Consider the following 23561-nt stretch of genomic DNA (forward strand, 5'->3'; position numbering starts at 1 on the left):
CTTTGATCAGTTTCGAAGCTATTATTCCAGACCTTGGTTGGATGGAAATAGAAACATGAAGTAATTTCCTACAATGTAATTTGTGAGTTGAATCCCAATCCATATTCCCAATTTTAATGTGGTATTACATGGTAAGTAGGCTAGGCTCACTTTTCCTCTTTCTTATAGCATTACTTAAGGTATGAGACTTTAAAAATTCAGTTGCTTAAATTATGCAACAAAAAGTTTTAGAATCTGGTACATAATTTAATTTGTTTTCAGCTACAACCAAAGCAGACACAATTTACTCAGTATCGACTATCTTACTATATAAAATTTTTGGGAAACTAGATTTCCACCTTTAAATCAAATTCATTCTTCTGCTTCAAATTAATAATAAGCTTCTTTACTGTAGCACATTTTGGTGGACAAAAACTCTGTTCCTATTAGAAAAAGATTAGAAATCCCAAATGGTAAGGGAGTTGGGGGGGAAAGGGGAAGAAGAGGACTGCTCTGCATATTTTCAAATGATATTCCCTGATGCAGAGTCGGTGGAACATAGTGGATAGAAACAGAAGGCCAGCTCTGGGAAAGGAGGAAACCCATGAAGACCAAGGTTCATGGCCAACTTCTGACACAAACACACATGTGGACTCATTTGCATTAATAAGAGTTTATACACTGGGAATTCCTTATGCTGAAAGAAATCACAGGTGCGGCCCCCCCCAAAAGGTTTCTGACCACTGAAGCAGTGCCAGTGTGTCTTTAATCTTTGGATACTACTTTAGTCTGAATATTTCTAAGACATGAATTTTTAAAAATTTTAAAAAAATATTTATTTATTTTTAGTTCTCAACATTCACTTCCATAAGCTTTTGAGTTTTAAACTTTCTCCCCCTCCCTCCCCAAGACAGCATGCAATTTGATATAGGCTCTACATATACATTCCTATTAAACATATTTTCACATTAGTAAGACATGGATTTTTAACATATAGACACTCAACTATTATGCATTTAATGTTCTCCAGGAATTTACTTTTATTTTTAGTGAAATATAGTGAAATATAGACTTCTGATTTTTAATCTTCATCTCCAAAATACTAACTCCTGCTCTCCCTTCCACCAGCGTACTTTACCTGTTAAATGGATTTCCAAACTGATAGTTTAAGTATTTACCTGTGAACTCCTATTTTGTACAAATGATAATTTATATCTGCAACATACAAATCTCAATAGCCAAGACATACCTGCAACTTTCTTAACTGCTAATAATTCCACAAGGCTTTATTCCTTTTACTCCCAAAGTCTGTCATTAAATTTTTTCTTTTACATTTTATGGATATCCCCTCCCCCTGGCCATGAGTTTAAGAGCAGCGTCTATGTGCCTAGTGGGAGAAGAGATGGCACTTCGAGAGAAGTGGGGTACAAAGGCAGGAGGCAGGTAGGTAGGTGTGAGGTAAGAGGCCAGACAGGCTGGATGCATACTGGGCAAGGCTGGTCAAGTGAGCTGGGAAAGTGATAAAAAGCAGCCATGGAAAGGTAAAGGCCTTGGCTGAGGAACAGAAGTTTAATAACAAGGAATATTTGGCTGATACCTTCCGTCTTTGTGATGTCACAACTGTGGGAAGAGTCCTCCTGGCTGCAGCAGCTAATTTGTTTGAAAGAAGCAAATGGAAATGCAATATTGTTTTATTACTGTGCATAGCGAATTCACTTTTCAGCTTTCCCCTTATATTGCAAGGCAGCTGTTCACCATAGTGGGTGCTGAATGATGTGAAGATCTACTTTCATGGTCTAAGAACAATAAAGCCATACCACATTTAAGAGTATTTTGATCTCTGTTCTGGCACTGATATCAAGCCCACTGAGGAACCTATCTTCAAAATACACAACTCTCTGGGTAAATGAATGAAGTCCTGATAAAAAGCATGGGCCATGTGAATAGCCTCACACACTAACCATCTCTTATCAATCCACAGCCTCCCCGAGACACTAGTACATTTTACCCTTATATTTTAGACCAGCCTCTCATGAAGAAGAATCCTCAGGAAGCAGACAGAACCCTGACAGAGAACCGGGGGTGGGGGGGCCTGACTGTGTCACTGCAGGCTTTGGATGCAGTGTGAGAAACCAATGACACCAAGAGAAAAAGGAAGCAGTGAAGACAGAAGGGCCAAAGAGAATGCACACTGAATCAGAGAAATTAAAAGCTGTACCACAGAGTATTTCATTTACTGTGGATATGTGAAGGAAAAAAATGTGGGAAGGAAACATGACCACCAAATGGTTAAATTTCCTTTTGTTATTTTTAGTCTAAATCTGCACTTACCTATTTAACTGTAATGAAAACTTTTGAATATACTCAAAATTTGACATCAATTTATTTAAATCTGTTTTTAAATCATTTTAAACATCCTTTTCGTTAAATCACAGTACATTTCACTGTGTCTAGCTTCCATCATCAGTGTTTAAAAAAACAAAACACCTTTGAATTAAAACTTGTGAAATCAATTCTACCTGATTGTCCCCAAGCCTGAGGACCTATATCAGACCAGCTGCCTCTTTCCAATAGGGGGCAGTGTTTTGTAATTTTTAATTTTAATTTTTGTAATTACCTTGTAATTTGAGTTTTGCTGTGTTCTGCTTAGCCTCTTTCCCTGACTAATCTTAGAGTAGCACCATGTTCTTCTCTATCCAATTGGACAGTTACTTATTTGAATTTTTTGGTACCAGAGCTGCAAATTTACTCATATATGAATGAAAATCGGAGAGTAACTACTTCATCAATCTGACTTGAAAAAAGGAGTTGTATAAAGCCTTTATAACCATCCTGATCTTATGAGTGAGGAAGGAGTAAATGATTCTTTCTGAAGATGCAGTAACTCTTTCAAGCAAAGAAAGTAGATGCAAATGCACAAAGAGGCAAGGTGTTTAGTTACTTGTATGTGTGGGAAGGCCTTAGGATGCCTGTTATCACCACTTACATCTCAAAGCTCTTCTCTTGTTCGGACTTGCAGCTGTTCCCTCCAATCACAGAGGGTGGTCCGAACAGCAGCAGCAGCAACCCTGAAGTTGGAGTTCCTTTCCTTTTCTATTGCCCAACTCTTTCCTTTGGACAATGCTAGTACCGTGCTGGGATTTTTTCTTTTGGTCTCGGAAAAGGCTTATGATGACACTTCATAAGCTTGGTCAATGACCCGTGATTTCACTGGTATCACTACTCTCCCTATCAATGCAGATCACTTCCCCACAGCTCCACGGGAGATGGCCTTCAGGAGTGGCTGTGGCTATAATAATCATCACTTGGTTGGCCAACCCTCCAGTGAGGAATCTTTCCGAACTTAGGTAGCTTGGCCATTGGGAGACAGTCCATCGTGGGGCCTCTACTTGACAACTTTCCAGCTTGGCAGAGCATGCTAGAGCTTGCATTCTATTCCCACAGCCTTTAAGAGCCCAGAGATACCTAAAAACCTTTCATGAGCTTCAAGAGCTACAATACTTTTTAATAAGTGAAATGATTACTCTTTTTTAAACCATGGGTATTTAACCTCATGGTTAAGATGAGGATGGTTTCAAGTTAAATAAAACTGTACAAGGATGTCACACAAATTTATTTTATTTCAATTACTTCTGAGAGTAAAGGAAGGATGTTGAAAAGATCTGTTCTTCATGCTTACATATATTAAAGAAATGCAATATATTAGACAAATGCAGCAGCCAGAGCTGGTTTCTGACATTTAAAGATGGTTGAAAATACCAATATCAGGCCCTGGTACTTTAATGTGAATATTTTGCTCCAGACCTCCAAAGTGTAAAAAAGAAAGAAAACATTTACCCAGGATTCTTGCTTAGCTGTCACATTAAGAGGGCAGCTAAATCAGAGATATATTTAAAATGTCAAAGCCTCTGTGATGCTCATATCTTTATTCCATCTTCTGTGTTAAGTGCGCCCCATTGTATGGCATCCAATGCATCCTGACAACACTGAACTCAGCTTTGATTGCTTTCAGAGTCTGTCTGTGGATGGATGGATGGATGAAAAGTTAAGGAAATACCTGATTAAGCGATATAGCTAGGGGGCCCAGTTATATTATTTGCCAAGCTTTCTACTTCTTGAAGATCTGTATGCAGTTTATTTCAACTTCTAGTGCTGTACATATCTACATCTTCTGGACTGGACTGACCGTGGTCCATGAGCTTGGGGTCAGCCTTAAATTGTGTGGCTGTAACAGCACCTGCTAAAGCATTAAAATGAGAAAGTGTAAGAAGTCAGATGACATTTGCTCCAGGTATACCTTGTTATACAGAAATGGCTAAAGTCGGGATGGCACTGAAATATAATACCTGATGATTCAGAGTAAAGAATTTGAGGTCTCCTGGGGGCAGGCACATATTTAGTAAAACTTCATTATTACGTCATTCTGTGGTCCTAGGAATTGAAGGAAGCAGCATTCTGAATGGTTGCATCTATATTCCTCCCTACTTTAGCTCAGAAAACTTTACTTATTTCTCAGTGTCAGTAGCATCCATAAAACGCTAGGAACTAGCAACTGAAGAGATGCACGATATCAGAATGGGGTAGATGGAAACCAAATAACTTTGCCGCTTACTTTGGTCTATTCAGTTAAACTGGCACAAATTTCTGCCAAAGAAATTTCTATCAAACTTTTTTCCCCCAAACATAAAGATAACCCTCTTTTCTTTGCATTAATATTTTGGGTCTTATTCCTTTCTCATTTCTTTAAATATGTGATTTTCTTACATTTTGGGGGCCATCTATCTCCACCTCCCCCTCCCTCAAAAAATCCAACTTAATGAGAAAACAGGATTTGCTGCATATGAATTTGTTTTCCATTCAACTTTTCCAGAACATATCAATTTCATAAAGCACCCTTCGAATAGACTGAATTCACCATCTAATTCTCTACAAAGGCCCAGGTCACAAGGCATTACTAGCTGAGATACCAATGTGTATTTGCTGCCTCCAAGTGGGGGCAGTCTGAGAATGACACTAATCTTTGGCTCTAAAATAGTCCTCACTACTAAAACAACCAAAAGATGGACTAAATAATCAACCTGCAGCTTTGTTAATGAAGAAACCTTCAAAGCAAATGCTAACCAGATATACTTAGGCATGCTCTTAACTGGCTGGCTTAATGTTTCTGTGTTCTCTGGCATTTCTGTCCTCTTGCCTCCCTAATATACCCCCCCATAACCCCCACAGACAGACTCGACTCCATCGAGTTTCTTTAGAGGCCTTAACACTCAGCTTAGTTCAGACCATTAGAAATTTGGGGGGTGGAGTCAGCGGCAAATGGAGCTCATGATTTTCCTCGACAAACCTGCTCCTCTTCCGGACTTCATAATTTAGGTCAGTGGCATCACTCATCTCCAGTGTTTGAAACCTGAGCTCTGACTTCTATTTCTCCCTTATGTCCCACATCCATTCAGTTACCAAATTCTGGCTACTCTCCATCTACACTATAATATGAATTGTCCTCAATATCTACACTGCCATGAGCCTAGTCCAGACCTTCAATACCACCTCTGCTTTCTGAAACTGCCCTGGCCCCAGGCTAGTCAAAGAGCTACCCCCCCCACCCCCACCCCAGGCTCTTCCCTGTGCATAAGGTCTGCTCAAAAATCTTGGGTAGCTCCCTATTGCCCAAGTCCTTTCCTTAGCATTCAAAGAGCTCCACAATCTGGCATCATGCTACCTTCTGGCCTCATGGCTTACTGTTCTGGCCCCCTCTACATACTCTAGGCTCCAGCCAAACTGGAGTACTTGCTCACCTACATACCTGCTTCTTGCCTTTTTGTTCCTTTGGTTACACTCTTCCCAACCCTATGACCCTATGCCTGGATTCCTTCTACCTGTTGAAATTCTGCCCATCTTGTAAAGCCCAGCTCAAATGCTATTAACTCTATGAAGCCTTCCATGTCCTCCTCCCTTACAGCCCCACCCCTACCCCCAGTCAATAACACCCCATGCTACCACCTCACATAACACTTTGTTTGTATCTCCCTCATGTACCTGGCAGGGATTAGTGTCATTTGTATCTTAGCCCACCGCTAGAGTATAAGCTCCATGAAGGCAAGGACTCCACCTTCTCTAAAATTTGCTTTCTTTTCCAGTGCCTAGTGCTCTGATATGTAGTAGGTGGCGTTTAAAGATCTTTTTTTGAATTGAATCACAATTCCTGAATCAGTGGGTATTCATTTGAAGTCTACTTTATTTTTCCTCTTATAAGAAAGTCTAACTCCTCCTTCCAAATATACTTAAAGCTTTCCCCCATAGTGTTTCAGTCCTTTTAAACACAAGCTATTTAAAAGGAAAGTTAGGAAAGGAAGAATTTTAAAATTATAGAACTAAGTACAGAATTAGGGAAAAGATTTGAAGTTGTTCTATCATAGAATGAAAGAAAACAGCCTAGAATGCTGTGAAGGAAAAATTTCAGGGTAATATTAGCACCTTTGCAGTTCATACAGCCTCCTACTCCAAATGATCCCTATTAATGACCCCTGTCCAATGAATAGTCCACGTACATCTCAAACCTACAGCCAAGCATCCAAGTGGAAAAAGACTAGGCACATTTCAGGCTTCCCTACTAAGTGAGCTTAAGAAAGCCAGAAAATGTTCTACTTTTTGTATGTAAAACTGGGATAGCAGTTTTGGGTCCTCAACTCAGTAAATGAGAAAATTAAAAATAATAGCCCTTGTGAAATTCTCCGAAATTTTTCAAGCAAATGGCACGACAGAAATATTCCTAATGTCATTAAGGAAGAAGTAAACTCTGAATTACACATGTTGATAGTGGGCACTATAAATGTGGACAATATCATAGAATAACTCCATAAAATAATTTTCATGTTATTACCTGCCTACCACCCTAGAAACAGGATACACTGGAGAAGGGCTCCAGAACTCAGATAAAGACAAGAAGAGTGGCCCAAAGTAGCTCTGATCCTGTGGTTAAACTACTGAATGTTTAACTTTCATGTAAGCTGAAATTAATTTAATGCCCTTTGTCCTAAGAGTTGACTATAATTTGATTTTACAACTTGACAGAATATAGCAGTTAGTATAGCATCTCTCATATAACAAAAGATGCTCCAAGTCACGAAATGGGGAAAAAAAAAAGAGAGAGACCAAGAAGTCTGAATCAATGACTGGGTGGGGGCACCCAAATAGTTTCAAACATGATGGTACTTATCCAGAGGGTCTGATCACTACTTTTAGATCAACTTCTCAAATGCTACCACTTGCAAAGGCACTAATGTTAATAGCTGCTACCATTTCCAATGTCTGATGTTGGAGCTCCTCCTAGCATCTAAATCAGGCCCTTTGACTGAATCCAAACTTCACAGAACAAATCCCCTTAATAAAAGGATTTGTTCTGTAAAACTTGGACTCAGTCAAAGTGCTGCACTTGAGGACCTAGAAGGCCACATGTGGCCTTGAGGCTACAGGTTCCCCACCTTTGGTCTAAATGAAAGAAAATTAGACAGGAAAGGGAAATAAAGAAGAACGAGAGAATGAAGGAAACAGAACACAGAACATGAGGAGAAGGGGCTAGTTCTTCTACATGGGCGACTTTCCATGGCCTAGAAACTTACAGAACTCAGAAAGGCTTGATTCTCTCCACTTATACCACAGTGCTTCCCTCCCCGCAATGTTTTAAAATTAATGTTAACTATCTCCACTCTTGCAGTCAGTCCAGTTAGTCTGCCGAAGCTGCAAAACATTGCATTGTGCACAGATACAAAAGAATACTACGTAGTCCCAGCCCCCAAGCAGCTGAGAAAAGACATAAGAACATTCATGAAATAAACCTATCAAGGGCAACCTGATAATTGTCATTCTACTATCAGGAACTATTTAGGAGAAAGCAAAGAGAAACCACGTGAAATGATTCAGAACGCACCTGAGGATGGTGCTGGTCTGCCTGCCACTTCAGCACTGAGCGTGGACACTTTGGATTGTGTTGCTGCCATAGCTGCAGGTGTGTCAAGTTTGACGTCTCTTCTAAGCTGTTCACCAAAAAGATATTTTTCCTCCGTAAGTAAACCAACCACATTAAAACAACCAAACCACTTAACTTGAGTCCGAGATGACTGAATATTACCTCTATATGCTACCCCCTGCCCCATACACAAAAATAAGTGTAGAACAAACCATCTTCTCTGGCCGGAAACCTACCTTCACTTCTTCTTTGAGTTCAGTTTCTTTTTGTGTGTCGTTTTCTGTCCACAATGACCCAAGAACTTCATAAATCCACTGGCTTGTAGCATATGCCTTTCCCCCAGTAACCTAGTTAGAATACAGTGGGGTTTAGAGTCAATTTTTTTCTGGGGGGAGGGAGAATACAATAATAGCTTTTCTATATTAATACCTATGTGATGGTTCCAAGAGTTGCCAGTTTCTTCCATGAGAATGCCAAAGTCTGAACTAACAAGACAGAAATCTTGCCTTTACTGAACATAAAGTTTAATTTTCTGAACCATTTACATCACATGAAATAGAATTTGTAAAGAATATTTCTAGCAGTTTGTGTACATAATAAGTTCACTGGATTGGAGGGCTAGTTTCAGTTAAGAAAATACCTTAAGAAAGAAGGTTCACTGTGTTGCTAAACATCTACAAAAGAAAAGTCAACCCAAATTTGTTTTTTTTTTTTCCTCTGAAGGCCTTTTTCACCCCCACACAGAGAAAGCATCAATGAGTGTCCCTGGAGAAAACTCAGTTTGTAGAACAAGGTCTAAGAATTAAGGCCTGCCATTCATTAAAGTGGAGCCCTCAGGCTCTAGATGAATTCCCGTCTAAATGAAGTTGCTCTTGCCTTCCTCCCCCTTATTTCCCTCTCTGAGATTTTTTTCTCCTGTTCCTTTTTTCTCACCCTGAACTGGTTCTTTTCTGTTAAAAAGTCCTTCTTAAAGTCATTCACCAAACATTTAGCTGCTTTTAGATCAGGGCCTGGAGTTGTTCTGGAAATGTTAATGCCGACTACACCACATGTGTGACATTTTCAAGGATAAACAAACCACTTACTCCTCTTCACCAAAACTTCTGTCCATGTATGTTAGTTACCAAAACTACCATGGGAAGATCCAAAAACCAAACCCAACCCCAAACTCAGCCATTCATGATGTCACAGTGGTAAATGATTAGTTTCCCTTGGTACTTCCTGGAGGAGTTTCTGGATACACCGTCCTTTGATAGATCATCAGTGGTAGGAAGGACAAACTAGCTGAGTTACCGACCGAGGGGCAAGAAGCGGCGAAATCCAGCTAATTCCTCAGCAGCCTCTTGTTTTCCTTTTGCCCCACATCTAGCTATAGTGATACTCTCCCTTCCTGCTTAGATCTGCTGCTGTGATTTGGTCACATTGCCAAGTAGCAGAATCTATCCTTGATAGTCTTAAAAATGTCTTGATACAAAACAGGCCGTCTCAGCTAGACCAATAATTTAAAAAATAGCATAATAGGAAGCACAAGTAGAGAATGCTCTTTGGAAAGCCTATTATTTAAAACAGGAAGGAAATGTTCAGTAGGTAAGAAAAGAGGAAAGACTCGAGATCTCTAACCTCTCTGTCCAAGAAAGCTGTAAACTCTACTGAGAGCATGTGTACACAAAGCAAATCCTACAATGGCAAAGGATAAAATGAGAAGAAACCATTCAGCTGTACAGTTGAGCTGACAAGAAAAACTGCAAAAGGGCTGAAATGAGATTTTCATGGAAAGGATTTCCTAGTTCCAGATGGTGTTCTAGACTTGAAATCCACACACACATACACATCCATATTTTTAAGGCTTAAGAAGCCACTGCTGAATATCAATTGGCTGTTTCTAGCATTATGTTAATATGCTGCACTGAACAGCTGCCAGCAGGTGCAATTTTCCGTTAATTAAAAATTTAATTTTATAGCATTTAACAATGGAGCACTCCCCTCTGTATAAATTCAAAAGCAGTCTCTGAACTTAATATAAAAAAAGAGCATTTATATTGTTTAATTTTATTTAAGTAAATTCATCCTGTCTGCTCACTTCTGATGGTCATGTAATTAAGAGTGTGGTATTTATCATGCTGAGATGCTAATGTGATTTTGTGTGACTAATGCCAACACACGAGTGTTGATATCAACTCTATCTCTCTGTAAATTAAAGGCTACAGGCGTGGTACAACATTTACATTTTGCAAAGCTTTGAGTTTAAACAAATATAAGAATGTTGATACCATCACTATGAAAAGAACTTACCTTGGTAATTAATATTGCCTGAGCTGGGTAGCAAACAGATGCTCCTAAAGCGGTCAGTCCCAATGGATAAGCAATTTTCTTAAATTTAGAGCCTGTATAACCCAAACAAAGTATTTAACTCCAAACAGATGCTTCTACAACATCAATGTTTTCCCCATCTCCCTTTCACAGCCAACATCCTATAAGAAACTGCCCATGGGAATCAAAGAGTCAAGATGGTAGCTAAAATATCCTTGAAGAATTCAACCCAATTAATCCACGGTCCCTGGCCCCCAGCTGTCATGTTCAATTCATGTCTGCTGTTTGCACAGTCATGCTGTTGATTGTTTGAACACAGCCTTCTTTTCTTTTTTCCTGGCTCTACTTACTCCTGTTTTAAAAGCTAAGCATTTCTGCAATGCCTAAGAAACCCAACTAGTAAACCCTAACCCAGGGCAGGAAATCTGCGGCCTCGAGGCCACATGTGGCCTTCTAGGTCCTCGGGTGCTGCCTTTTGACTGAGTCTAAACTTCACAGAACAAATCCCTGCAATAAAAGGATTTGTTCTGTGAAGTCTAGACTCAGTCAAAAGGCGGCACCCGAGGACCTAGAGGGCCACACGTGGCCTCGAGGTCACGGGTTCCTCACCTCTGCCCTAACCCTTTCCCAGGTCTAGAAATAAAACAAAGTGTGCTGTTTCATCACTGTAGAGAGAGTGAGGTGACATAGTAGAAAGAGTGCCAGACTCAGAGTCAGGAACACTTGAGTTCGAATCTGCCCTCAGAAAACAGCTGTGTGTGACCCTGGGCAAGCCCCTGAAGCTCCGTTCAGATGTTTCTTCATCTGTAAAATGAGGATCATAGTAACACCTACCTCACAAGATCAAATGAGATGATAATTGTAATGCGCTTTGCAAACCTTAAGGTACCATATACATTCTGCAATTGCCATCATTATTATTAGAAATAATAGAAAATATAGAGATGCCATGGACATATTAAATATAGTCTATGCAACTAGGTGACCAGCTAGATGATAGGTTCACAGAATCAGAGCTGGAAGGGCCTTCAGAGGTCACTGAGTCCAACTTCCTCAATTTCTTGATAACAAAACTGAAGAGCAGAGAGTTTGGGCAGCCTGCCAAGGTCACACGAGCAGTAAGCTTCAGACACGGGACTCGAACCCAAGTTCTCCACAATTGCCAGAGCACCATGCTGCCCATGAGATGAGTAAGTTAAAGTTCAGGCATTTCACTCCTAGGCTTGAGGACCAGTCTTTATTGCATTCAACCCTCCAGCTAAATGGAAAAATAACTTATCAACCTCGTCACCAGTGTTCATGTCTATTAAACCAGACTAGGAATCTTTGCCAGGACAAATGCTATCAACATTGGGAAGACAAACGAGACGCTCTTCAGAGGGTCAATGAATTTAGAAGCTGATTTCTATGCCAGGGTTAAACAGAGTGATCGTAAGCCTTCTGCAATCATTTCTCTGGTAAGCAGGCATAAAGGTTTTGGCCTGCTCACAGGGAACCGGGCCTTGCTACTCTCTCTCCCACCACAAATCACTGCTCACTTCCTGTCTCTTGGTCTTTTCTCCTGAGACGGCTCTAGCTGCATTAAATGATCACATGTATTTTCTCAGCAATTAAGCTGGGCTCTGTTTATAGGTTGGGGTTTGTCTTTGTTGTTTCAGCCCAAAAGATTAAAATAGAACTTATACCTTCCTCTTCCTCCCCACCAGAGATCAAAGGTCACTCTGGTAAGGAGAGAAATCTTATTTGGGGTCAACAACTCTCCCAATAGCTAGAGATACTTTGCTGAATGACCTAGGGAACAGAGTAATATGCCCTACTCTGGAGAAGGGTCTTAATGAGAGACTAAAACTTTTCAGCCAAATTCCTTAAGTTTAGTTCGAATAAAACTTTGTTGTTCTATATAGTAGACCATGGCTTTTAATTATTTCTCAATGAAGAAATTTATTGTAGACATTCAAATTTAAGCTGTTTACAGGTACACATTAGCACGAAATTCCTAAAAGGCTATCTGCTGGTTTCAGAAGATCCTATAATCTTTAATTTTAAAAAAGATAACATTAATAAAAAACAAATTTTGTAAAATTTATTCAGCTTTAAAGGTTATTTGAATTACTATCATCTTTGTAGAAACACATATGACAAAAACAAAAGTTCTTAGAAATGATTTTGTCTAATTGTAATATAACCTCTGAAAATGAATTATATCTTCTGAATAAAAAAAAAATGACAGTAAAGAGAGAATAAAGCAAAAGCTACCTTTTTTGGCTGAAATCAAGCCAAGCAATCCTGAAGCTGTAATCACACCAATTTTTGGAAGAAAATCTTGAGGCGGATTCTTCAGATAAAGATATGCATCTCAAAAAATCATAAAAAGCAACAATTTAATGGAAAATAGTGCACCTGAATATTACATCCTACTTGGCATGCTTACAGTAAAGATATAATGTAGAGAGGTTAAAGCCAACTAACTACTAAAGTATGAGCAAGTACTTCTAAACTTACTCCTCAAGAGGGCCAGCCAAAACACACATCGGCGTGAAACTCTGAAGTTAGTACAAGATATTTTAAGTAAATGAAGAACAGGACATCTGCCTTCATCTTCTGCTTTTCAGATATTGCTTGTGTTTTAAGATCTCACACAGCAGGTCCCTGCTTTCAGATTCCACCTTCCTGGGGAGTGTGTCTTCAGTGAAGTCCTGACTGTGCATATTTTGTTGCTCTTGCTTGGGTTTCAGCAGTTGCCACAAAATGTACAGGTAAAGATGGCCAGAAGGGCAGCCCAGGCCTTTACTGAGTAGCTTCATATGAGCAGAGCAGAAAAACGCCCAAAACAGAAAAGTAGGGCCTTGATCCATTCATATCTTCAGTTCATCTAAACCTAAATCTAAACTCGAGCAGAGACCAGAAGTTTCGATTCTTGAATGATGGATTTTCAAGGCCTCTGTGACACTGATCACTCCAGTCTGGCAAAACTTTCCCAGCCTGTCTTGCTTTAGTGTGGCCATTAACTGGCACTGGGGTAAGAGGCAAAGCTGGACAGAAGGGACAGAATGGGAAGTCTAGACCATGTAGAACTGGGCACAAGATCACATTTAGAAGTAGAAGACACCTTACTCTAAAGCCCATTTTTACAGATGAGGAAACTGAGACCAGAAGACGTTAAGTGACTTGCCCAAAGTCATGCATAATAAAAAGCAGGGCTAGTATGTAACCCCAGTTGTGCTGCTGCCCATTCTCTTAATTTTCCCCAGTAAACAATAGTATCCAATCAAAGCGGTGCACTATTGCTATTAGCAACTAATTCAAAGGAAACCACATATTCACAGGGGTTATGAGCTAAGGCTAGGCTGAAACTCTGAATTAATTTCTATACCCCTATGTACGTGTGGGTTATCTGTAATGAATTTAAACTTCAAAGTCATCTTCTCCTATGTTCAGAGGATGCAAACCCATTTGACTGTTAACCAAAGCCAAGCATGACTAAATGGAAGGGGAATCTGTTGTGCCCAAAATCATAGAACACATTCCCACGGCAAATAAAAAGGACTTCTAGATGCTCCACTATTTTGCCACAGCTTTCATCCACTGACATTAATATTCAAAGGCTGATTTTATGTCTTATTATTTCCTGGAAGTTTTTAAAAAATGAAATAATCTACAATTACAGTTCTCAATGGGCAGTTTACAATCGCAACACATTTCTCCTCAGTTTTTTAAAACAGCATTTGTTATTTTAAGTAGTCACCAACTACGGATTGCTGCTCTTAATTTCTTCTTTGGCTTTGGATAAACAACACAGGATCAGGAACCAAGCTTTGACACAGATATCTGTTTAATGACTTGTTGATTTCCTTCCTGTCTATCAACTGGGCAAAGTGACCAAGTATGGTTTTTTTTTCCCTCAATTTAATATTATGATTCATACAGTCACCAGAACATTTTGAGTTGTAACTAGTTTATTTACCTTTCCCAAACTGTACTGTATCCCTTATTCCGTTTCTCATCCAAACATAGACACCCTACCATAAAAAAGGAAAAAAGTAAATTGGCCATGTGAGTCTTTGAAAAATGAGACAAAAGAAGCTATCTCTTTAAAATGGATAAAAAAATTAAAGTGTGTGAACAGGGATTTGGGAAGAAGGAACCTTTTAGGGAGAAGTGGGAATCAAGGAGGTAATGGACAAATGAAACTACTGAACATTTCAAGAGGAAAACATTAATAAAGAGGACAGTGAACTTAGGCTTCTGCTTCCAGCTTTCACCCTGCAGCAAGCTCACCTGAAGCCCTGTTTCCCATTCTGTAAAAATGATAATAACCACAATGTTCATTCCTGAAACATCTATGAATACTGGGGAGCAGCTCACAAGCAAATGCACAAATACAAACATTTATCAAATTGAAAACAATAAAAAAAAGATGGAATTTGAAGAAGGGAGCTTTCTTCACTGTAGACGAACCATCTGATTCACGTGGCCAGAGTATCAAAGTGGGAAGGGCAGGGATCTCTTTAGTACATACATGATTTCCTTCGCTGAAGTCCTCCTTGGATGGCATGTTGTCACGGGCAAATGATGCTGGCGTCTTGAAGGCTACACCAGCAGAACACAAGTGGCAGGTCCTACCAAACTAGAAAGGCTTTCGGGCCAGTCCAGGTCATGAACTGTCTGCTTTCTAAGAACCAGCCTAACTAAATGTAACTCCATCACTAAAGGCTGGTCACCAAGGAAGATGAACTCAGTAGTCACAACAACTCAGGAAACCATCTAGGAAGGCAGAGCGTGTGCATGCTTGTGTAGCAGGGTGCTCTGCACTGGCAGATTAACTGAATCAAGAACCTTTTCTGAAATACTGAAGAGCTAGAAGGAAATCTGGAGATCTTCTAGTCAAACCTCTTTATTTTAAACATAAGGGAACTGAAGTGTGGACAAATGACTTGCCCAAGGTCACACAGCTAGGACTCAAACCCAGAATTTCTGACTCTACCACATCATCTTCTATAACCTCTTATTATATAATCCTAGGCCCTGTTTAGTGGAATGCCAGGAAGAACAGGTGTTAGGTATCTACTATGCAATGACAATAGTGCTGGGCAATAGGGGGGAGAGCATATGCACACACACGCCTGGATCCGCACGTGTGTACATACATACTGAATATATTCAAAATGAATACAAGGCACCATGGGGATGTAGCCAGCTACTTCTAGCTGAGGGAATCAAGACAGGCTTCTTGCAGAAGGAAGCCTTGGAGCTGAGTTTTGGTAAAGAAAGTGTCTGTCCTATTTCTTTCTGCTTCCCTTTCTGAATGCTTTTCTTTTGTGTATCTTTCAGGATTTTATTGCTGTTACTATTTTGAGAAGCAGCATAGCAGAGTGGGTAGAGAGCTAGCTTCAGAATTTGGGTACAAATCCCACCTCTGATCCTTCCTAGCTATGTGAATCTGGGCAATTCCCAAAGACTCAGCTTGTACATTTAAAGGTTTCGGATCCACATGGTGGAAGAAACTGCCACGTTGTAGATACCACAGACTCCATGGCCAGGTTACAGAAGATTGCTCTGATTCTCATTTCTTTGATCGGTAACATTTCATGCTTTTTCATATCTCTTCCTTTTCTTCATGTTTTGCTTTATCTTATTATTTTTTTTGGCCGGGGGGTGGGGGTGGGGTGGGTGAGGGTAGAAGAGGTTGGGGGAGGCGAAGGCCAGGCCAATTATTTGGTCAGTGCAGGGTTCTATTGGTGAAGAACTTTCTCTACTGAGAAAGGTCAGCACCTTCTTAGCAATTTGGTCCTTGGAGAGTTTCCTGGGGCACCGAGAGTTTCAGGGACACGCAGAGCTTGAAATGCCATCTCCCTGAGTCCAACCAAGAACAGCTCTCTCTATTCACTTTGTAACACTGAATTATATTCCCCAACTGTTAGACTCTAGGTTGTTTACAGTGTTTTGCTTTTACAAATGATGCTCCTAATTACATACAAACAAAACATTTTTGTCTTTTGATAATATCCTTAGGGTATATTCACAGTAGAGAAAGCCTGTACCAAGATGGGTACAGAAAGTTTCCTTGCCCTTCCTGTATAATCCCCACTGGCTTTCCAAAAGGACAGCACCAGCACAGGGCTCTGCCCGTAGGGCTTTCAGCATCTCCATTTCTCCCAGCTCCACCAACACTGAACTTTAACCATATGGTAGGCATGAGACACGAGTTGTTTTAAGCTGCTTTCAATTATTAGAATCTTCCTAGTTATTCAGGAGCTAACTGATACTTTATCCTTTGATCTAAGCAACTTTCCAAGGCTCTAAGTTGCAGTGAAGGTACAGGGAATTTCCTCACCAGGGAATTGTTCATGCCAGTGAAATCATGGCTCCAGACTTTATCCCTAATCCTATGTTTTGATCTGCGGAGGAATGGATCTTAATCTTAGAAATGTGTAACAATTCTTTGTATAAACACTACACTGTCCCTACAGATCCCTAAAATCTCTAACTCAGCAAGCAGTTTGGCATCTCTCTGTCTCTGACAAGGGACAGTGGGAACCCAGAGGTAGGAGTTTTTCATGACACACCAGCTGACAGGACCAACCAACCATTCAAAGCCCTCTTGGACTATGTCCACTAGAATGATTTAGTGGGGCAGGATGACTCAGGTTCTAGGCAGGAAGCTGGAGGGAGAGACAAGTGAAACAGCAGCCAACTCTGCCAACCATCAGGGCAAAGGACAAACCTCTCCCAGAAGCCACCAATACCCCAGTTAGTGAAGACTTCTCACACAGTCCTCAGCCCTTTTCCCAAAACTATCTTGAATTCCTCTCCTTCCTTTCTAGCATGCCACCAAACAACCATTTTCCCCCAGTAATATTTCAGGCAGGATGGGGGAGAGATGACCCCTGCTGGGTACCAAGTACCCCTTTCTTTCTCTTTCCCCAAGGGTAGTGAACATAAGAAGAGCAGGCACCCAACAAGAAACCTGCCGGCCTACTGGGATACAGCTTACCTGAGATCTGAACAACACTGCTCCTCATTAGCTAATACACAAAGTTATATACCCAAGGTCACACCGTATACTAGAGCCAAAACACAATCCAACTCTTCTGACTCCCCAAGTCCCTTAACCAGATGTTATGAAGGAAGGACAACAACCAATGGACCAGATGTTATGAAGGCAACAGCCAAAGAAGCTTTCAAAGAGCAGGAAACTTGAAGCATTATGTTAGACAAAAGCAAAGGAAGCTATGAGCCCGGATAACACTTTACATTACATGCACTGTAACGGCAGGTAAAGATAAAGAAATGAAAATGTGCAAGCAGCATGATATTAGAGTTCAAAGAGAAACTAAATGCTACTAAACTATTTGTCTTTACCTATAATTCATACAAATAAATCTAAAGTGAATGGTTTCTTGATAAATTGAACAGAAATTGTGACTTATTCATTTTGACCACAATGGGGCACTATTACCCAAGTTTTGAAACACTAGCGCACTAGGAGTAGGAGTTAAATTTGAATGAGAAGTCATTTTTAAAGACTAGGTTTTTTTCTTTTAAATTATAGGAGCAAAGTTGTTTACATTCAAAATGAAATGTCTTCAAAAGTGCTTTTCAGCCCATTCCTTGTAACATTAATGGGAATTAAATGTCCTTTTGCTCTTAAATTGGGTGACAGCGACGGCAGCAATTTAAGGATGTCTCAGGAGGAATTTGCTTCACTAAAGACAAATCTGAGAACACTGAGGAAAATGGGGTCTCCGGAGACCTAAGCCTGAATCATCTGCCGGCTGGCATTAGCCTCAGGTGTGTGAATCAGACCTTCATTAGTCAAGACATTTTCCCTGAGATCAAACTGTTAAGAATGTTACTGAGCCTCCTTAAAAAGACAAACAGTCCTGTCAGAAAAAGATCGTGACAAGCTCAGGATTAAAAACAAAAAATAACACAATGTCTTCACTGAAGACCAGTAAGACCATTTAGATGAGGGATTTTTAACCTTTTTTATGCTTCCTGGACCGTTTTTCAGAATCATGTTTTTATGTAAAATAAAATACATAGGATTACAAAGGAAATCAATTACATTGAAACAATTATAAAAATATTTTTTAAAAAATGCATGGACCCCAGGTTAAGAACCTCTGATTCAGAACGACAATATTTCAGCAAACTGGAATTTTCCAGGACTATATTGTAGATCTGTGAACCACAGGAAATGTTTTTAAAAATCTAAAAACAACAGAATGGATACAGGTTAGGTTGGTTACAGTCTTAAGTCTGGATGGCAACTAGGCAAGGATGATAGTGACACTGATTCTGATGCCACCATGTAGGCACCAAGGTCATACTATGACAACAGTATCATCCTGATCTGAATACCACTACTCTGCTGGCTGACGCTGCTCAGTCAAGTCAGTGTCCAGCAACAGGCCCAGCTTCGAGCACACAGGACTTACCCCCATCAGGAACAATTCAGCAACAACAATCTCGATAAAATGTTTTTGTGTGTGAAAATCCACACTAAGCAGTACCTGAAACCACTCGAGCTGTTGTATGGATAAGAACACAAAGCAGGCACTTTAGAGATCGTGGGTTACGAGAGGGATCACTAACAGAATGTTCTTACTTTGCACCAGCCAACATAATGACAGGCTGTAGTTCGGACGGAAGCAATGCCCGTTTGTAAGCGCCCAGGCTGCTCTTCAATGTACTTAGAATGGAGACATGGTACGTTATAAATGGGGAGCTGGAAAGGCAAAAAGAAACAAAAACACAAGTTTATATCCAAGTCTCTCAATCTTACACACACACAGCCAGTTTCTCTCTCTCTCTCTCTCTCACACACACACACACACACACACACAGAATCAGTCTATCTCACACACACACAGCCAGTCTTTCTGTTACACACACACACAGAGCCAGTCTTTCTCTCACACACAGTCTCTCTCACACATACATACACATACAGTCTCTCTCTCACACACACACAGAGCTAGTCTTTCTCTCTCTTACACACACACACACACACAGCCAATCTCTCTCTCACTCACACACACAGAGCCAGTCTCTCTCTCTCACTCACACACAGTCTCTTTCTATCTCACACACACACACACACACACACACACACACACACACACACACACACAGTCTCTCTGTCACACACCCACACACACAGCCAGTCTCTCTCACACACACATATACACAGCCAGTCTTTCTCTCTTACACACACACACACACACAGTCTCTCTGTCACACACGCATACACATAGGCAGTCTCTCTCTTATACACACACACACACACACACACAGAGAATCAGTCTCTATCTCACACACACACAGCCAGTCTCTCTTACACACATGGTCTCTCTCACACATACACACACATACAGTCTCTCTCTCAACAGCTAGTCTCTCTCTCTTACATACACACACACACAGTCTATCTCTCTCTCTCTCTCTCTCTCTCTCTCTCTCTCACACACACACACACACATTATGGAAAGCTCAAGGAAGAAAAATCCTTTTCCCTCAGCACATCTGAAGTGTTTTAATACATGCTCGTTACCTGACTGACCAACCAATGGCTAGTAAGTTCTCAGTATCCACTAAGGCTGGAATATACAATATTAAGTATAAGACATGATTAAAGAAAATCCAAGTGTGAAAACCAGTAAGCAAACAAGAATTCCCAGTGGCTTCGGGGCAGCTGATCTTCCGGCTGCAGGGGATGTGGGCCTCTCAATAGACTACTACTACTAAGTAAGGGTATTGCTTGAGCAGAGCTACCAAATGGTTGCCTGCTATCCAGGCAGGGAATGATGAAGTTTCACTGTTATTTTGGACAATACTAAGCCACTAGCTACACGTAGGCAAGGAAGCCAGTGACTTCTTCACTTCACTCCCTCCTTTCTGGACAATTCTCCACACCCTCCTTGATAACAACCTTACCTCCCATCTGAGAACGTGCCCATGCCAGAGCCCAGACCCTGGGGGAGCTGCCCCCTTGGGGCTCCACTGTCCTAACTAGGGACACTTTGGGAAAGCTCCTGCCTGTGTATCCCTTCACTCCCTTCTCGCTGGCATCTCCTCTATAACCTCCTAGCCAAAGGTGCCCTCCCTTCTCCTCACTAACCCCACCAGTCAGTCAATAAGCACTTATTAAGCAGCTACCATGTGCCAGGCACTGTGCTAAAGGCTAGGCATAGACACCATGAACCATGATCAAATCAACTCTCCCTTGGGTGCTGAATGGGTTGTTTTCATCTTCTCCCCATGGCCTCATTCACTATCCCTGTAACTTTCTGTAACCAAAGGGCCCTGCCCTGGCCACCACTTTTCCCCCCGGTGCAATGGCAGCTTCTTACTGGCAGGGCCTGACTACTTTTGTGTGAGCATCTCTAGCATACAGTGCTTGACACAAAATCAGCACTTAATAAATGCTTTCTCATTCCTTCCCTCCACTCATTCATTTCTGCCTCCTTCAGGAGAGCAGGGTCTCTGTGAAAGGCTCATGAGAGGGAAATGCTTACTAACTATGGCTACAAGGAGTCAGGGTAGACGACAGGCACCCGCATAAAGCAGAAAGTTTACCCGAGGTCCGATCTCTAGGCACATCCTTCAGAAACACCCCTCCTCACTGCCCTCTAGGGATCCAGCATCCTTCTCTCTTCTACCTCCTCCTCTCCAAATCTGCTCTCAGATCCTTCATTAATACTCAGGTATTATGAGTGAGTAATAACTTATAGTTTTATCCTACCCAAGACCACTTTCATTGTAACAGGGAAAAGGGCCTAGGTGAGGCAGTGTAATATAGTGGATGGAGAGCCATTAGGAAGGCCTGGATTCAATTCAAGCCTCATCTCCAACACATCCTGGCTGTGTGGCTCTGGGCAAGTCCTTTAATACCTCAGTGACCCAGGTAATGCTCTAAGACCATAAAAATTATAAAGAAAATGCTGACCTGTCTTGGTTAAGCCATTGAATGCACAGGTCACAAGCCTTAGGTTAAAGAGGTTCGACTCCCAAGGTAGAGAGTTTCAGCCATCAGCCAGCAGAAGGAGGACTTCCAGGCCTCAGGGCTTTCTACTTCATAGGGTTATCACCATCTACTTGACTTATGGACAAAATGGCCTCGATGGGTGACCAGCAGGGAGGGTACAGAATGCTGGGCTTGTAGTCAGGACACAAGTGTGAGCTCAAACACAGCCCTTCACTGGGTGATCTTAGGCAAGCCACTAAACCTTTCTGGTGCTTGTTTCCTTCTCTCTAAAATGAAGATGTCGGACTAGGTTTTGGTCTCTGGTCCTGCAATCCTATGGAGAAGAATGGGGGAGGGGGGAGTCTGGGGTGGGAAGCAAAGAAAGGCCTAGGCTTACAGTAAGGGCCACATTGATCACAGGTATAAGAGTCTGCATATGCTTGTTCTTTATTAGGGATGGGGGACTGAAGTCAACAAATAGCAAAGTCTCAATTAACTGGAACCCAAGTAAACAGTATTCTCCTCTAGTTACCAAGATTCCCGCCCCCCCCCCCACACCCTGAATTGTAGTAGAAATCAGCAAAGGACAAGAAACAGCAACAGGGATTTATTCCAAACTACTCATAAGCAATTTGGCAGAGGAGCTTTACATCCAGTCAAATCTCATATAATTTCAACGTTCATGGACTTGAATAACAAACTCATGCCTTAGAATTTTGACTTTGAGACTTTATGAAGTCAATAATTGAAGGGAGGTTCAGTTGAGATAACTACCTAGAAGATGGAGAAATCTTTTAGAAAGTGTGTAGGGAATAAGCATTTACTGAGTACCTACTACGTGTTAGGCATTGTACTAAGGGCTTCACAAATGTTATCTCATTTCATCCTCACAACAACTTAGGGAGGTAGGTGCTTTTATTAGCCCAATTTGACAACTGAGGAAACTGAGGCAAACAGAAGTTAAGTGACTTGCCTAGGGTCACCCAACTAGTAAGCGTCTGAGGCTGCATTTACACTTAAGTCTTTCTGACTCCAGGTCCAGAGCTTCACCTACTATGCCACCTGGTTGCCTTTAGAATACCCCATTCCTCAAGATTTCTGATTGAGGTTTTGCTATAAATAGCCTTAAATTGAGGTATAGACCTCATTTTATACAGGGTGCCCCCAAAATCTTGGTGCAGATGAAAGCTATTAAGGCTTAAAATTGCTCTAAGACTTTTGGGACACTGTGCAAAATAATATTTTGCAAAGTCACACCCAAATCAACTATGGTCGAAGTAAAATGTATGAACATCAGTTTTTGTTTTTTAAATGCATTGAAAAACATGCTTTTTAAAGGCATCCTGCAGCAAATTCTTATCATAAAATGGAGAAGTCTTATCTGTTTTGCAAGTTCCCATGGGATCTTCTTAAAAAGGATGCATTTTTGTAAATGTTTTATACCAGGCTACCCAGAAGTCCTAAGACACTCTCTCTATTGTTACTTAATCTAAAAACAATTTTTCAGAAGGAAAAATGATTTTTAAAAAATCGGCCTCCCCTCACAATTTTATTATGCAGATGACTCAAAATCTTTATTTCCAGCTTCCTTCTCTTCCCTCAGGCCCAACTGGGCTTTTCTAACTGCCTACTAGACACCTCCCCTCCAATATCCTTCCAATATCTCAGTTCCACATGCCTGAAAGTAACCTCATCACTTTCTCTGCCTCCTAACTGCTCCATTTCTGTGCAGAGTACCATCATCTCCAAAACCTCACAGGTTCAAAACCTTAGTCATCCCCACTCTTCCCACTGCCTCAGCTCTGTTTGATCACGTCTACCTTGGTTATCTCTTGCCTTGGTCTTCTCCTCTAGTATATTAGTTCAGGCTCTCATTGTTTTCTGCCTGCATTACTGTAACAGCTTTCTAGCTGGTTGCTCTGCCTCTGGTCTCTCTCCTTTCCAATCCAAAATCATTTGCCTAATGCATAGGTTTGCTCCTACCACTTCCCCAATCCCCACTGTCTACTCAGTAGTCTGGCACTGAGGGTCCTCCACAATCTGCTTCCAACCTGGTATTCCTCTTCGTGTATGAAGCTGGAGGTTGGCTCTTCCCTCAACTGCTGCTCTGGCCTCTCTTCTGCCTTGACTTTCTTGTACCAGCTGTGCCCCACCTCCCATGCCTGGGACAGACTCGCAGCCCTCGCAAGCTCTCAAAATCCTTTCCTTTCCTTTTCTAGTTTAAGGCTCAGCAGCTTAATGCTACCTCCTTCATAGTAGCGTCCCTGATCCTTGCAGGTAGGAACCTCTCCTAGGCACATACTCAGTCTTATTATCCAAATGAATGTCTTTGGGAAG

At 41.1% G+C, this 23561-nt stretch overlaps 1 protein-coding gene across 1 annotated transcript in view; it reads right to left on the reverse strand.

Annotated features, from left to right (window-relative positions):
* Positions 1–23561, reverse strand: part of LOC110193010 (uncharacterized) — a 123048-nt gene that overhangs the window by 33538 nt on the left and 65949 nt on the right. Inside the window, 6 exon segments of the mRNA XM_078147935.1 lie at positions 7907–8012; positions 8182–8292; positions 10238–10329; positions 12512–12610; positions 14220–14274; positions 18867–18986. Of these exon segments, the coding sequence (XP_078004061.1) occupies positions 7907–8012; positions 8182–8292; positions 10238–10329; positions 12512–12610; positions 14220–14274; positions 18867–18986 (583 nt within the window).

The sequence above is a fragment of the Phascolarctos cinereus genome, unplaced genomic scaffold, assembly GCF_003287225.1.
Source record: "Phascolarctos cinereus isolate Bilbo 61053 unplaced genomic scaffold, phaCin_HiC Scaffold_8;HRSCAF=390, whole genome shotgun sequence".
NCBI classification, from domain to species: domain Eukaryota; kingdom Metazoa; phylum Chordata; class Mammalia; order Diprotodontia; family Phascolarctidae; genus Phascolarctos; species Phascolarctos cinereus.